Source organism: Heterodontus francisci, chromosome 37 (assembly GCF_036365525.1).
Source record: "Heterodontus francisci isolate sHetFra1 chromosome 37, sHetFra1.hap1, whole genome shotgun sequence".
In the NCBI taxonomy this organism is placed as follows: domain Eukaryota; kingdom Metazoa; phylum Chordata; class Chondrichthyes; order Heterodontiformes; family Heterodontidae; genus Heterodontus; species Heterodontus francisci.
Genome location: NC_090407.1, coordinates 14,603,034 through 14,617,513, shown reverse-complemented (window position 1 = coordinate 14,617,513; position 14,480 = coordinate 14,603,034). Strand labels below are relative to the sequence as shown.

Below are 14,480 nucleotides of genomic sequence, written 5' to 3'. Positions count from 1 at the left end.
GTTCCCATTGGCTGAAGGGTTGAGAACCAGAGGACATCAATATAAGGTGATTGGCAAAAGAACCAATGGCGATATGAGGAAAAGTGTTTTTACACAGAGTCATAGAGAGATACAGCACTGAAACAGGCCCTTCGGCCCACCGAGTCTGTGCCAACCATCAACCACCCATTTATACTAATCCTACATTAATCCCATTTCCCTCCCACATCCCCACCTTCCCTCAAATCTCCTACCTCCTACCTACACTCGGGGCAATTATGTAGGTAGGATCTGGAATGCATTGCCTGAGTGTGTGGTAGAAGCAGATTCAATCGGAGCTTTCAAAAGAGAATTGGATAAGCACCTGAAGAGAAAAAAATTGCAGGGCAATGAGGAAAGGGCAGGTGAGTGGCACTAGCTGAGTTGCTCTTGCAGAGAGCCAGCACAGACGTGACTCACTGAATGGCCTCCTTCTGTGCTGTAACCATTCTATAATTCTATGAAAATGCTGGAAACACTCAGCAGGTCAGACAATATCAATGTTTCAGCTTGATGACCTTTCATCAGAACTGGAAAATGTTGGAGATGAGGGAAAGAACCAAAGAGGAGGATCTGTGGAGGGCAGGAGTGATTAAATGACAAAAGTGATAATGGTGCATGGCAAAAGATGGTGATCATTGGTTGACATCCTTCCATCTACAAAAGATGATGGACTTGTATTTAGGTGGGGTGTCTTCTCTTGGTGCACCTTTGCTGATGGCTGTGAAGGCCAATCCTTGAGAGGCAGGTTCTGCCACAAGTGCCGCACATGAAGCTGCCAAGTGACGCTGTGAATTGTTGTTTGACGTTGGTGCCTGTTGCCAAGCTGCTGGAGCAAATGGTCATCGTGGTAATGCACACCAGTCCACAAGATGTGTTGCCATTTCCCTCTTTCGCCAGCTAGTGGCTCCCAGGTAGGATAGTCAACATTTAGGGCCTTCATGTCACGCTTGCAAGCATCCTTGAAGCGGAGCTTTGGGCACCCCACTGGTCGTCTGGCCCTGGATACCTCACCATACAGCTGCCTCTGTTTGATTAGTGCCAACACACTTGGGAGCTCTGCCTTTGAGAGGACTGCTGCAAAAGGTGATGATAATAGGACAAATATAGACAAAATATGGGTTCAGAGAAGGTGTAGCCACCAGTTATATTTTTCCCTCAATTTTTTGTAGTTTATTTTCACCTCCAGTCTCTTCCCCATGCATGATTCCCTGACCATATAGCCCAGGTTTCCAATCAGTCTTGACCCTGTATTTCATTCTAACCCAGTGTAGACACATAAACCAATTAAAATTGTGCTGAATCATCCCTCCCTCCCTCTCTTTTCCAATGATTGTAAGTGAGCATGACTGAGTTTTGAACTGGTCGGGGGAGGAGCGGGAGGGCGGCGCGGGGTGGGTGGGAGTGGAATTAGTCGAGTGGATGAAGGGGGTGTGTTTGATTTGAAACTCCTCCTCCAGGGTGGATGCGAGTCGGAAGAGCTTCAGGACTGGATGTATTTTAGCAGTGATGTGATGCTGCTTCAGCGCCGTACTATCAGGCATATCTGTGCGTGAGAATATTGGTCTGTGCTTAACACCTTTTCCATATGAGCTAAGCAGTCATGGTAACGAGCGAAGCTCCATCCTTCTGTATGGCTGGTTATCACTAGGCATTTCAGATTCAATGTCTTTCCTACAAATAACTTGAGAGAGAGCTGAACCTGTGAAATTATCAACATAACCTTTTAATTCATTTTTTAAGCTGGGAGAGATTATTAACGAAAGGAAAACCAAAGAGACATAGGAAAATCAGCATTGCAGAAAGTCTCAGAAATATTTGAATTCCCCTGAAAAGATGCCTGTCCGATCTGGTGGGGAGTTTGCACTGAGCAGCAATTGAACTTTTTTTCTCGTCTTTTGGGAAAGTTTGAAAGTTCTCAAGCGGAAGAAATCTGATTTTGTTAAAGTATTTTTAAAATTTAGATGCAAGTATCACAAACTGTACGCCAAAAAATGGACCAAGTATCAGCAAGTGTCTGTATGTTGTTCCTCGGTGTGACCTCTGCTATTAACCCGGGAATACTCCAGCCTCATATGTAAGTATCGATTTTAAATAAATAGTCAAAAACTCTTAGCGACTTGAAACGTTAAATTTAAGATTTCCGAAAACTTTTATATTTATTGGTTTAACTTAGATATTGAAGTGTTCCCTCCAACTGTGCAACTCGGACAGTGGCTTTTTGAAAAACAGTAGCGCTGGTTAATTGCTTGGCCATTGAATCAGAAACACATTTGTGTCTGTCTGACACGATCGTGACATGAGGTAGAGCCGAGGCGATGGGTTCAATCGTCGTGAATTTCACTAATAACTCCTTAGCTTTTGAAGCAACAATTTAAAAACTTCATAGAATCATTATGGCATAGTAGGAGGCCATTCGGCCCATCGTGAATGTGCCAGCTCTTTGAAAGAGCTATCTAATTAGTCGCTCCCCCCTGCTCTTTCCCCATAGCCCTGCAAATCTTTCCCTTTCAAGTAAGTTTTGTCGAAAATTATTAAACCTTTAGAGAAGTTTTCCGGTAGCTGCTAATTTGTAAATTTTCCACATGTGTTGTGGCATTCGTATAAAAGCAATACAGATTTATTTTAAAAGGCATGTTTCTGATCTCTATTTTTTTTGAAAAAATACTACTTCGGCTCTAAAATTCTACCCTTCTCTTCAGAATGTGCCGTTCCTCACTCGGATCTTTAAAGCTGCTCTCCTGTACTTTGCTAAAACGATCATTCTCTGGGTGTTAATCTTGATCGTGAGTGTGGGTAGGATGTTTGACTGCGGAGGGCTCATCACAGCCAAACCCAATATCTGCATCTAACAATACTAGTTAGCGGTCAGGAGCAATACACCTGGCTGTAAACGGGATTGTACAAACTTGTGTGATTGTACGGGGCACCGAACAGATCCAGCGAAAGAGACACTACTCAGTGATAGTAGATGATCCCTAATCATTTTGGTTTTATATTACCTATTACAATCATGCCTTTTTACAATCTGTTTTGATACCTGATTTGGTTGGTATTTAATATCATTGTTTAGTAGAACGTTGGAGCCTCAAAACAAACCTTTTCAAGAGCTCCCCACCTGACAAACGTCGCTCCCAGTAGCATTTGGGGTTTGTAGAGAGCTCCAGGCTATAAAACTAAAGGGACGATTATCTGAACTGAGACCCTCTCAGGTGGATGTAAAAGATCCCAGGGCACTATTTCAAAGAAGAGCAGGGGAGTTCTCCCCGATGTCCTGGCCAATATTTATCTCTCACCCAACACCTGAAAACAGATGATCTGGTCATTACCACATTGGTGTTTGTGGGAGTTTGCTGCATGCAAATTAGCTACCACATTTCTCTACATTACAACACTGATTAAGAGGCAAAAGTACATCATTAACTGTGAAGCACTTTGAGATGTCCTGAGGAGTAAAACAAGTCTGTCTTTCTTATTTTGTGCAGCTGATTGGCTCTCTGAAATCAAATTTAAAAACTTTTTTGTTACTGGAGTGGAATTTAGCTTGCGAGGCAAAATTAGCTCCTGGCTCGGATATGCATCTAGGTTGTGAGTCATTAGATTAAGATAAAACTCGTGTACAACCTGAGCTGTGATGTAGGGGAACAGCATCAAGCTGACATGTGTATATAAAAGCAAAATACTGCAGATGCTGGAAATCTGAAATAAAAACAAGAAACGCTGGAAATACTCAGCAGGTCTGGCAGCATCTGTGGAGAGAGAAGCAGAGTTAACGTTTCAGGTCAGTGACCCTTCTTCAGAACTGGCAGATATAAGAAATGTATAAGATTTTAAGCAAGTAAAGTGGGGGTAGGGCAAGGGATAACAAAAGAGGTGTTGATAGGACAAGGTCCTAGGACAAGGAAGGGTCACTGACCTGAAACGTTAACTCTTTTTCTCGCTCCACAGATGCTGCCAGACCTGCTGACTATTTCCAGCATTTCTTGTTTTTATTTAAGCTGACATACATACCTGAATTACAATACAAGGGATTGTCACTAGGCTGGCATACACACCTGGAATGTGATTACAGGGCAATACCATCAGGCTGGTTTACGTACCTGGGTTGGGATATAAGGGATTAGCATCAGGCTGGTTCTGATGAAGGATCACTGACCTGAAATGTTAACTCTCTTTCTCTCTCCAGAGATGCTGCCAGACCTGCTGAGTAGTTCCAGCAATTTTGTTTTTATTTCAGATTTCCAGCATCTGCAGTATTTTGCTTTTAATTAGGCTGGTTTACTACCTGGGCTGTAATATATAGGATTAGCAATAGTCTGGATCTCAGTAGCTCAAGCTAATGTTCTGCTATTTAGTGTAGAGAAAAAATTTCATTGCATCTGTCAGGCTTGTAATTTAATACAACACATGTCTCGTGTATATGTGGAAACTTAGCAACCAACATATTTGATTGTTACAATCAACTGGGACTGTAACATAAATCTCGTGTGAATCATTGTTGTTTGATTATCAAATAAATCCAAAAGATTTTCCTCCTAACCACTGTCTGGTGTAAAGATTTTAAAAATATTTTCTTACTTTCCTCCTGCCCCCTCTATGTGCATGCACCTTCACACTATTCTTCATGTCGCATGATTCATGTAAATCTTGACACGTGCTGATCGAGTCGGTTATGCTATCTGCAGTTTCTCCCTTGGTGAAATATCTCGCCACACTTGAACTACAGGATGGCCACTTGTTGTGCCTGGTACCTGGGGAACCATACCTCTGTAAGAATCAGCACCTGCAGAGGAGGAGGGGAAAAAATTCTAAGAAGGGATGAGAATCATGATGTTGTGGTGCAGGAGGTGGGCGATGTGGGTCTGTCATTACATTTTTAAGGAGCATTTTCTCTGACTTACTAGCAAAATTGCTTTGTTAGTAATCACAGATTCTAAAGTTGCTTTGTTAGTTGGGAGTTAACTGAAATGCTATTTTCTCATTTTTTTGGTTAAAAGAGGACTTACAGGCCCTTGCTGCTCAATGGAATGTACTTGCAGCAGGATCACACTGTGCAACATTAGCATATAAACATGTTTGTGTGAAATTCCTCTGTGCTATTTCAATGGTCAGGTAACCAATTTATTTTCCATTTATTTGGTACCATTAATGTAGAAAATGAAGGCAAGGGGTTACATGTGAACATACGAATTAGGAGTAGGAGTAGGCCACTCGTCCCTTTTAGCCTGCTCTGCCATTCAATAAGTTCATGGCTGAACTGATTACTCCACATTTCCACCTAGCCCCGAAAGCCTTCCACCCCCTTGTTTATCAAGAATCTATCTACCTCTGCCTAAAAATTGAGAGAGGTGATGGAGAAGTAGAGCTAGCTGTGATTGATGCATGTGTGGACGCTGATCCCATATCTGTAGATGATGTTACTAAGGTGAAGAGGAAGGGGGCCAAAGAAAGATCCTTTGGTGACTCCTGATATGACAGTGTTGGGTTGGAGAGAGTAGCCATTGTTGGAGATGCTCTGGCTTCCTATTTTTATTAGGCAAGGTTAATATGGGATAGATGGCGTTAAGATACTGATCAACAATGATCTAATTAAATGGCGGAACAGGCTCGAGGGGCTGAATGGACCACTCGTTCCTATATTTGATAGGATAGGCAAGCATGCAACGAAACAAAGGTAGCTTCATCAGGCTGGGCAACAGTAGAGAAGCATTGGAGGAACATGATGTGGTCAGTTCGGTCAAAGGCTGCAGGGAGATCAAGGAGGATGAGAAGATGCAACCATTAGGTGGAACTGTTCCAGAGTCTATAGAATCTTGGAAGATGACCACCAATGCATCCATTATTTGATCACAGTCACAGACAGAATGTCATTCATGACTTTGGTTAAGCCTTTGGTGCTGTGTGGGGTGGGGTGAAATTTGAAGGATTATAATAGGGAGTTGTGGGGCAGTTAGACATGGATCTGAGATACAACAGCACGTTCAGAGGCCTCGGAGAGGAATAGTGCTGGAAGATGGGATAGGAGATAGTGAGAACAGAGGGATTGAGCATGGGTTTTTGGAGGAGGGAATGATGATAATGGTTTTGAAATGGAGGGGGTTTGTGCTTGAGGAGCGGAAACCATTTACAGTTGCAAACAGTAAAACCTATTTAGACTTGTGGGTGGAGGAGCAATTCAGTGTGTTATATTTTGGGTTTTAGATCACTCAAAGACACACTTTGTGTAGTATCTGCGAAAATCAGTTTCACCCCATGTGCATTGAATGAGAAATTTAGTGCACTAATAACCTCTACCCAAGATTAATTCTTTGGGTTTTTATATTTAACTTTTGTAACTTTTGAAAAAAGAAATAACTTTCAATATCACAAACTTAGATGATGGAAAGGTAGCATTTTTGCCCCTAATGTCTCGCACAGAGTTGCCGACCCCACTGTGCTGGGAAACCAAGTACTTCCCTACTGTGTCGGGGAAGAGAAAACCTCGCTCCCAACAGCTTACACTTGCTCAGAGTAGATAATTATAGAGGGCTAATAGCAGAGATTTTGGAAGAAGCTAGAAGTCTAGGGTGACTTTGGAAGTGAAAGAAGAGTGGGAAATGTAAGAAAAAGCTTAAGAAAAACGACATGTGGAGGCTGTTAACAATGCCCAGTACTCCGAGTTAATCAGCCCTCCCTGGGGGCTGCTACTGCAGATCTGTTGACCAGGACCATGTTAGTGTATCATATTATTTTGCTACATTTCTGCCCCCTGGTTCTGCCCCCAATCCTCCCATCTATGATATCTTGTTCAGTTCAGAGATATCCCCCTCCGTCTCCATTCCACAGTTAGCAAGGATGGTCCAGGCCTATCAGATACCTCCCCATACCCAGTCAGCACCCACTGCTTGCTCAAACAACCAGACTTGAAGCTCAAAGGAGAGGAGCCACCAGCAAGTTTTTCTCAGTCATCCTGAGTACCTGGACCAGTCTGTCAAAACCCGGCTTGGAAGCAAAGCCTGAGGATGAAAGTGTTGAGACTGGATGTGACGTTGGGTTTCTTACTCAGGACTTCAATGCTCTAGGCCCTTATCGTGTTGTCTGGGATTCCTGATAGTTCTGGGAGGTGGGTGGAGGGATGTTTGTGGTGATGGTTAACACTTTTTACATAGAAAGTGTAGTCTAGAAACAGGCTATCCGGCCCAGCTGGTCCATGCCAGTGTTTAAGCTGCACACAAGTCTCCTCCCAAACCCACTTCAGCTGACCTGAACAACATATTCTATCTTTTCTCCCTCTTGTACTTATCTAGCTACCCTTTAACTCCATCTATGTATTTTCTTCAAAAACTTCCCGTGATAGGGAGTTCCACATTCTAGCCAGTCACTGTGTAAAGAAATTTCTCTTAAATTCCCGATTGGATTTATTACTGTCTATCTTATATTGATCGCTCTCATTTCAGTGAATAATACTACATATCATACAGACATTTACTTCTGAATGGAACGCAGAGGATGTGATCCTGATCCAGGTTTGATCCTGAGCCAGGTATAATCCTGACCAAAGTAAACTTTGTTCTCACCTTCTCAGCGCAGAGGTAGAGAAATCCCAGATGCTCCGTCTACTTTCTGATGAATGTTAGGAAAGCCCATAGCCTGCAGGTATGGATCTGCATTTCAGGAATTCCTACTTGAACTCTAGTTGTACAGACTGGCGTCTGAGAAGAATCTAGTGTAGATCTACCTGGCATGAGATCACATGGCTCTGTAAGTGCACTGAGCTTGATATTAATTTTAATTTTTTTCCTCTAATTTTCTCCCCTCCTTATTTAAAAGGTGTGAGTCACACTGATTCCATGTCCAATGCTGACATTCAGTTCCTCAGGCATGTGCATCCTTTTCATGTGAGTGTCACCAGGCTATTTGACTGTGGAGAGCATCACAGCCTGTTATTCATCCAAAATTGACCTGTAAACTTTCCAGCAGGGATTGCTGGATAATAACAAGGGGGTAGATCTTGACTTTGTGCAATAGTGTGAAGTGGGTGAAGTCAATAGGGTTAAAAATTGGGAGAGATCTAAAACCGATTCACTATCACCCATTTTACACAGTTGCACGAAGTCAGGATCTACTTCAAGGAGAGGAGAGCTTAGGCTGTATTCCTCTCCTTTCCCATAGCCCAGAAGAAATGAAGCTGTTTAGAGAGCCCATTTTAAGTGCAATTAGATTTGACTAGCTCATGTTCCAGCGAAGCCAGTAACCCATACTTGGAATTTCCAGGCTTGTTCCTGAATATCTGCTACATCCTGTGATCAATTTAGTTTTATCCTTGGTTGATACAAAATATAATTTAAAGGGCCACCACCTTTAACCAAGGCAATGACCAACATGATGATGGATGGCCAAGGTAACATAGAAACATAGAAAATAGGAGCAGGAGTAGGCCATTTTGCCCTTCGAGCCTGCTCCACCATTCATTATGATCATGGCTGATCATCCAACTCGGCCTGTTCCGGCTTTCGCTCCATACCCTTTGATCCCTTTAGACCTAAGAGCTATATCTAACTCCTTCTTGAAAACATACAATGTTTTGGCCTCAACTGCTTTCTGTGATAGAGAATTCCACAGGCTCACCACTCTCTGGGTGAAGAAATTTCTCCTCATCTCAGTCCTGAAAGATTTACCCTGTATCCTTAGACTATGACCCCTGGTTCTGGACTCCCCTACCATCGGGAACATCCTTCCTGCATCTACCCTGTCAAGTCCTGTTAGAATTTTATAAGTTTCTATGAGATCCCCCCTCACTCTTCTGAACTCCAGCGAATATAATCCTAACCGACTCAATCTCTCCTCATACGTCAGTCCCGCCATCCCAGGAATCAGTCTGGTAAACCTTTGCTGAACTCCCTCTATAGCAAGAGCATCCTTCCTCAGATAAGGAGACCAAAACTGCACACAATATTCCAGGTGTGGCCTCAGCAAGGCCCTGTATAATTGCAGCAAGACATCCCTGCTTCTGTACTCGAATCCTCTCCCTATGAAGGCCAACATACCATTTGCCTTTTTTACCATCTGTTGCACCTGCATGCTTACCTTCAGCGACTGGTGTACGAGAACACCCAAGTCTCGCTGCATAGTCCCCTTTCTGTTTATAGCCACTCAGATAATCTGCCTTCCTGTTTTTGCTACCAAAGTGGATAACCTCACATTTATCCACATTATACAGCATCTGCCATGCATTAGCCCACTCACTCAACTTGTCCAAATCACCCCGAAGCCTCTCTGCATCCTCCTCACAACTCACCCTCCCATGCAGTTTTGTGGCATTTGCAAATTTGGAGATATTACATTTAGTTCCCTCATCTAAATCATTAATATATATTGTGAATAGCTGGGGTCCTAGCACCGATCCCTGTGGTACCCCACTAGTCACTGCCTGCCATTCAGAAAAATGTATCCCTACCATTTATCCATACTCTTTGTTTCCTGTCCGCCAACCAATTTTCTATCCATCGCAATACACTACCCCCAATCCCATGCGCTTTAATTTTACATGCTAATCTCTTATGTGGGACTTTGTCAAAAGCCTTCTGAAAGTCCAAGCAAACCACATCCACTGTCTCCCCCTGATCAACTCGACTAGTTACATCCTCGAAGAATTCTAGTAGATTTGTCAAGCATGATTTCCCTTTCGTAAATCCATGCTGACTTTGCCCAATTTTACCACTGTTCTCTAAGTGCTCTGCTATAAAATCTTTGATAATGGACTCTAGAATTTTACCGATGTCAGGCTTACTGGTCTATAATTCCCTGTTTTCTCTCTACCTCCCTTTTTAAATAGTGGGGTTACATTAGCTACCCTCTAATCTGTAGGAACTGTTCCAGAGTCTATAGAATCTTGGAAGATGACCACCAATGCATCCATTATTTCTAGGGCCACTTCCTTAAGTACTCTGGGATGCATATCATCAGGCCCTGGGGATTTATCAGCCTTCAATCCCATCAATTTCCCCAACACCATTTCTCTATTAATACTGATTTCTTTCAGTTCCTCTCTGTCACTAAGCCCAACATTTCTGGTATGTTATTTGTGTCCTCCTTTGAGAAGACCGAACCAAAGTATGCATTTAGTTGGTCAGCCATTTCTTTATTCCCCATAATAAATTCCCCTGTTTCTGACTGTAAGGGACCTACATTTGTCTTCACCAATCTTTTTCTCTTCACATACCTATAGAAACTTTTACAGTCAGTTTTTATGTTCCCCACAAGCTTGCTCTCGTACTCTATTTTCCCCTTCTTAATCAATCCCTTGGTCCTCCTTTGCTGAATTCTAAACAGCTCCCAATCCACAGGTCTGTTGTTTTTCCTGGCAAATTTATATGCCTCTTCCTTGGATCTAATGCTATCTCTAATTTCCCTTGTAAGCCATGGTTTGGCTACCTTTCCTGTTTTACTTTTGCGCCAGACAGGGATAAACAATTGTTGCAGTTCATCCATGCACTCTTTAAATGTTTGCCATTGCCTATCCTCCATCATCCTTTTAAGTAACGTTTCCCAATCCGTCATGGCCAACTCATGCCTCATACCTTCGTAGTTTCCTTTACTAAGATTCAGGACCCTTGTCTCAGAATCAACTACGTCACTCTCCATCTTAATGAAGAATTCTATCATATTATGGTCGCTCGTCCCCAAGGGGTCTTGCACCACTAGATTGTCAATTATTCCTCTCTCATTACACAATACCCATTCTAAGTACTCGACTTATTAACAGAAGTTTTTACAAAAATTGCATAATGTACATTATTCCACCCATCTTGTGACATCAGCATTAAGCTGATAAGGTGCAGGGGATTATATGTGTGATATATACATGGGAGGATATTGAGAGGGGTAGAGGAAGTGATAGACCTTGTTGTGCATGTCCACAGGTGCCTGAAGGTGGCAGAACAGATTGATAGAGTGGTTAAGAAGGGATATGGAATGCTTTCCTTTATTGGCCGAGGTATAGAATACAAAAGCAGTGGTGTAATGCTGGAACTGTATAAAACATTGGTTAGGTCACAGCTGGAGTATTGCGTACAGTTCTGGTCACCACATTATAGGAAAGACATAATTGCTCTGGAGAGAGTACGGAGGAGATTTACAAGAATTTTGCCAGGGCTTGAAAGTTGCAGCTATGAGGAATGATTGGATAGGCTAGGGTTGTTTTCCTTAGAATTGAGGAGGCTGAGAGATGACTTAATTGAGGTGTACAAAATTATGAGGGGCCTAGATAGAGTAGACAGGAAGGACCTGTTTCCCCTAGCAGAGAGGTCAATTACCAGGGGCACAGATTTAAGGTGATTGGTAGAAGGATTAGAGGGGACATGAGGAAAAGCATTTTCACCCAGAGGATGGTGTGTGTGTAGAATTCACTGCCGAGATTGGTGGTGGCGGCAGAAACCCTCAACTCATTTAAAAAGTACCTGAACCTGCATCTGAAGTACTGTAACCTGCACGGCTACAGACCAGGTGCTGGAAGGTGGGATTAGAATGGGCAGCTAGTTTTTTCAGCTGGCGCAGACATGATGGGCTGAATGGCCTCTTTCTGTGCTGTAGCTTTTCTATGGTTTGGTTCTTTGGTTCCTGGTGACCTGAGCTCATTTTGAGGTCCTGGTAGTTTGTAACTGCGGGACCCATTCAAACCCATGAATGTTAGTACAAAATAACAAATGAAAAAAATTACCAACCGTACTTTGACTGACAGTAAAATCGGACAACCTGCTCAAAAAAAAGAAAGGTGGCAAAATTAGAATCCTGGAATCATAGAATGGTTACAGCACAGAAGGAGGCCATTCAGCCCGTTATGTCTGTGCCCGGCTCTCTGCAAGTGCAACTCACCTCGTCTCACTCCCCTGTCTTTTTCCCATAGCCATGCACATTTTTTCTCTCCAGGTAATTGTCCAATCCTCATTTGAAAGCTATGATTGAATCTTTGTCCATTACACTCTAAGGCAGTGCATTCCAGATCCTAACCACTCGCTGCGTAAAAATGTTTTTCCTCATGCCGCCATTGCTTCTTTTGCCAGTCACCTTAAATCAGTGTCCTCTGGTTCTTGATCCTTCCTCCAATGGGAACAGTTTCCCCCTATCTACTCTGCCCAGACCCCTCATCATTTTGAAAACGTCTATCAAATCTCCTCTTAATCTTCTCTTCTCCAAGGAGGACAGCCCCAGCTTCTCCAATCTATCCACGTAACTGAAGTTCCTCATCCCTGGAACCATTCTCATGAATTTTTTTCTGCACCCTCTTTAATGCCTTCACATCCATCCTAAAGTGTGGTGCCAAGAACTGGACACAGTACTCCAGTTGAGGCTGAACCAGTGTTTTATACAGGTAATTGAATCCTCTGGTTTGCAAGACCCAAGTTTTAGCCCATATTTTACTTTGCTTACCAAGGGCATGAGGCCTCTGGCTTAGGATGCCATCAAGCTTGAAAAAAGTAGGAGAGAAGATGATTTTAAGTCAAGGAGTAGTGATTAGGTGACACTAAGCTTATGTTTTTAAGTGCTTTAGAACGTGCGAAGAAAGAAAGACCACGTGAGGTGAGTATGCACTGTATTGCAAGACTGAGTTAGAGAAGGAGACAGTGCGAGATATGTTGATTTTAACATGATAAAGATTGAAGGAACAGTGTGTCATTTAGACCTCGGAAAGAACCTTTCCCACTGACCTTGATGTGTCTGAGGTATTAGCAGAACTATCGCCTGCAAGAGGAAAGGATGACTGTAGTCCATAGTACATGTTCCTAAAGTGGGAACATTAGGATTGGCATTAATTGCCAAGTGGGAAACCCTGAGAGATGTGGCTTGTTCGCATGCAGAGTTCAGAGTGGTCTATTCCTCCTGCAATAGTAAAATTATTCCATCCAGAATCTACTGCCCATCCCGTGAGGTGAAACTTGCTTCCTTCTCTGAGAGGGTACCAATTTGACCCAGTTGTCTGTAAGCAAGAAACTTGAAGAAGGATTATGGGCTGGTGTGTGGACTCCTGGGAAGGAGCTGAAACAGCCAGAAAGTAGTGAACCTCTGGAATGTGTTGCTGGTTGTTGTGCTGGGTTGCTGTACTGGTCTTGATTAGGGCAGAGATTGCATCATATAAAAGGTAAGTGTCTTTACGGATAACACTTGGTCCATGTAATCTCCTGGACTGATTTCGTTTGCCTGAAGGACTTGGAGAGGAATTTTCCAGTTTTTTCCACTTTATTGGCTCTGGGTTTTTCTCTGTTTTTTAGCTTCTGAATGTGAAGGTTAAGAAATGTCTAGTCACAATACGGTAGCCATCATGTGGTATGGGCAGGCTTGATGGACCAGCTGGTGTTTTCCTGCCTGAAATTGTCATATGTTCGTCTGCTAGTGTGTACAAGGACCTACCTGTGATCAAGTATTATTTAATCCCCTTGTTTAGGCCCAATGTTTGTGAGGAGAGGGAAGTGATGATGATTGGCCACAGGCAGCCATGCGTCCAGGCCTTCACTCGGATGGTTAAAGTGTGGAAACAAGAGTGTGGAGGACAGAAGTGGTGCGTGGGACATGAGAGGAGGTATGCGACCACAGCAATGTCATTCAAATCAACAGCTGAATATGACTAGTTCACTGAAATAAACAGAAATTAAAATCCAATTCCATTTTCTGTCCACATTTGTTGATTGAGCCACTTTGGTTGAAATGCTTCTTAAAGTAGGATTGTTAGGGAAGTTTCTTTTCATCATTTTTCCTGAATGTACTGACTCATTCTGGGGTACAGATCCTCCTCCCCATTTACACCATCCCCCTCCCCGCCACCGTACCTCACCTAAGTGGGCTTCCTTCGCATGGCACCTGTAACAGAGAGGTGCTAGCAAGTTGTTCAACTGTGTAGAGCATCATAATTAAGACTAATTTTGCTGACATCCACACACACTTCCAGCAGGGGTTCACTAGCAATGTTCCCTCTAAGCTGTGCAGCTACGCAACAACCCGAGACTTCCTGTGCAGTCCGCACACTGGTTGGCCCCTTTAAGTTACCGGGTGTGCACAGCCATACAAAAAACTTTAAGGAGTTGCACACTTAAATGAATCAGCTGCACAGTCCAAAAAAAAAGAGGCTACTTTGGTCACTGGCTGGATATATCAGGAACAGGAACTTTGGCTGATTTGCCCTTCTTGGTGGAGGGGTGCTGAAGGTGAAAATGTTACCCTTAGCTGGGGTCTTCTCACTTCATTTCGGGTACTCACACACTTAAGGGTATGGTAGCATAGTGGTTATTTTACTGGATGAGTAATCCAGAGGCCTTTAATAATGACCAAGTTCAAATGCCACCACGGCAGCTGGGGAATTTAAATTCGATTAATTAAATAATTCTGGAATAAAAATTCATATCAATATTGGTGACCATGACACTACCAGATTGTTGTAAAAACACATCTGGTTCACGAATGTCCTTTAGGAAGGAAATCTGCTGTCCTTA

At 43.0% G+C, this 14,480-nt stretch overlaps 1 protein-coding gene across 2 annotated transcripts in view; it reads left to right on the top strand.

Moving 5' to 3' along the window:
- The first annotated feature begins 1,530 nt into the window (after positions 1-1,530).
- LOC137352076 (multiple epidermal growth factor-like domains protein 6) overlaps positions 1,531-14,480 on the top strand; it is a 392,916-nt gene continuing 379,966 nt past the window's right edge. For both annotated transcript variants that reach the window (XM_068017149.1, XM_068017148.1), the window contains exons 1-2: positions 1,531-2,095; positions 13,439-13,573. In XM_068017149.1, the coding sequence (XP_067873250.1) occupies positions 1,983-2,095; positions 13,439-13,573 (248 nt within the window). In that variant the 5' untranslated portion in view covers positions 1,531-1,982. The remainder of the gene's footprint in view (positions 2,096-13,438; positions 13,574-14,480) is intronic.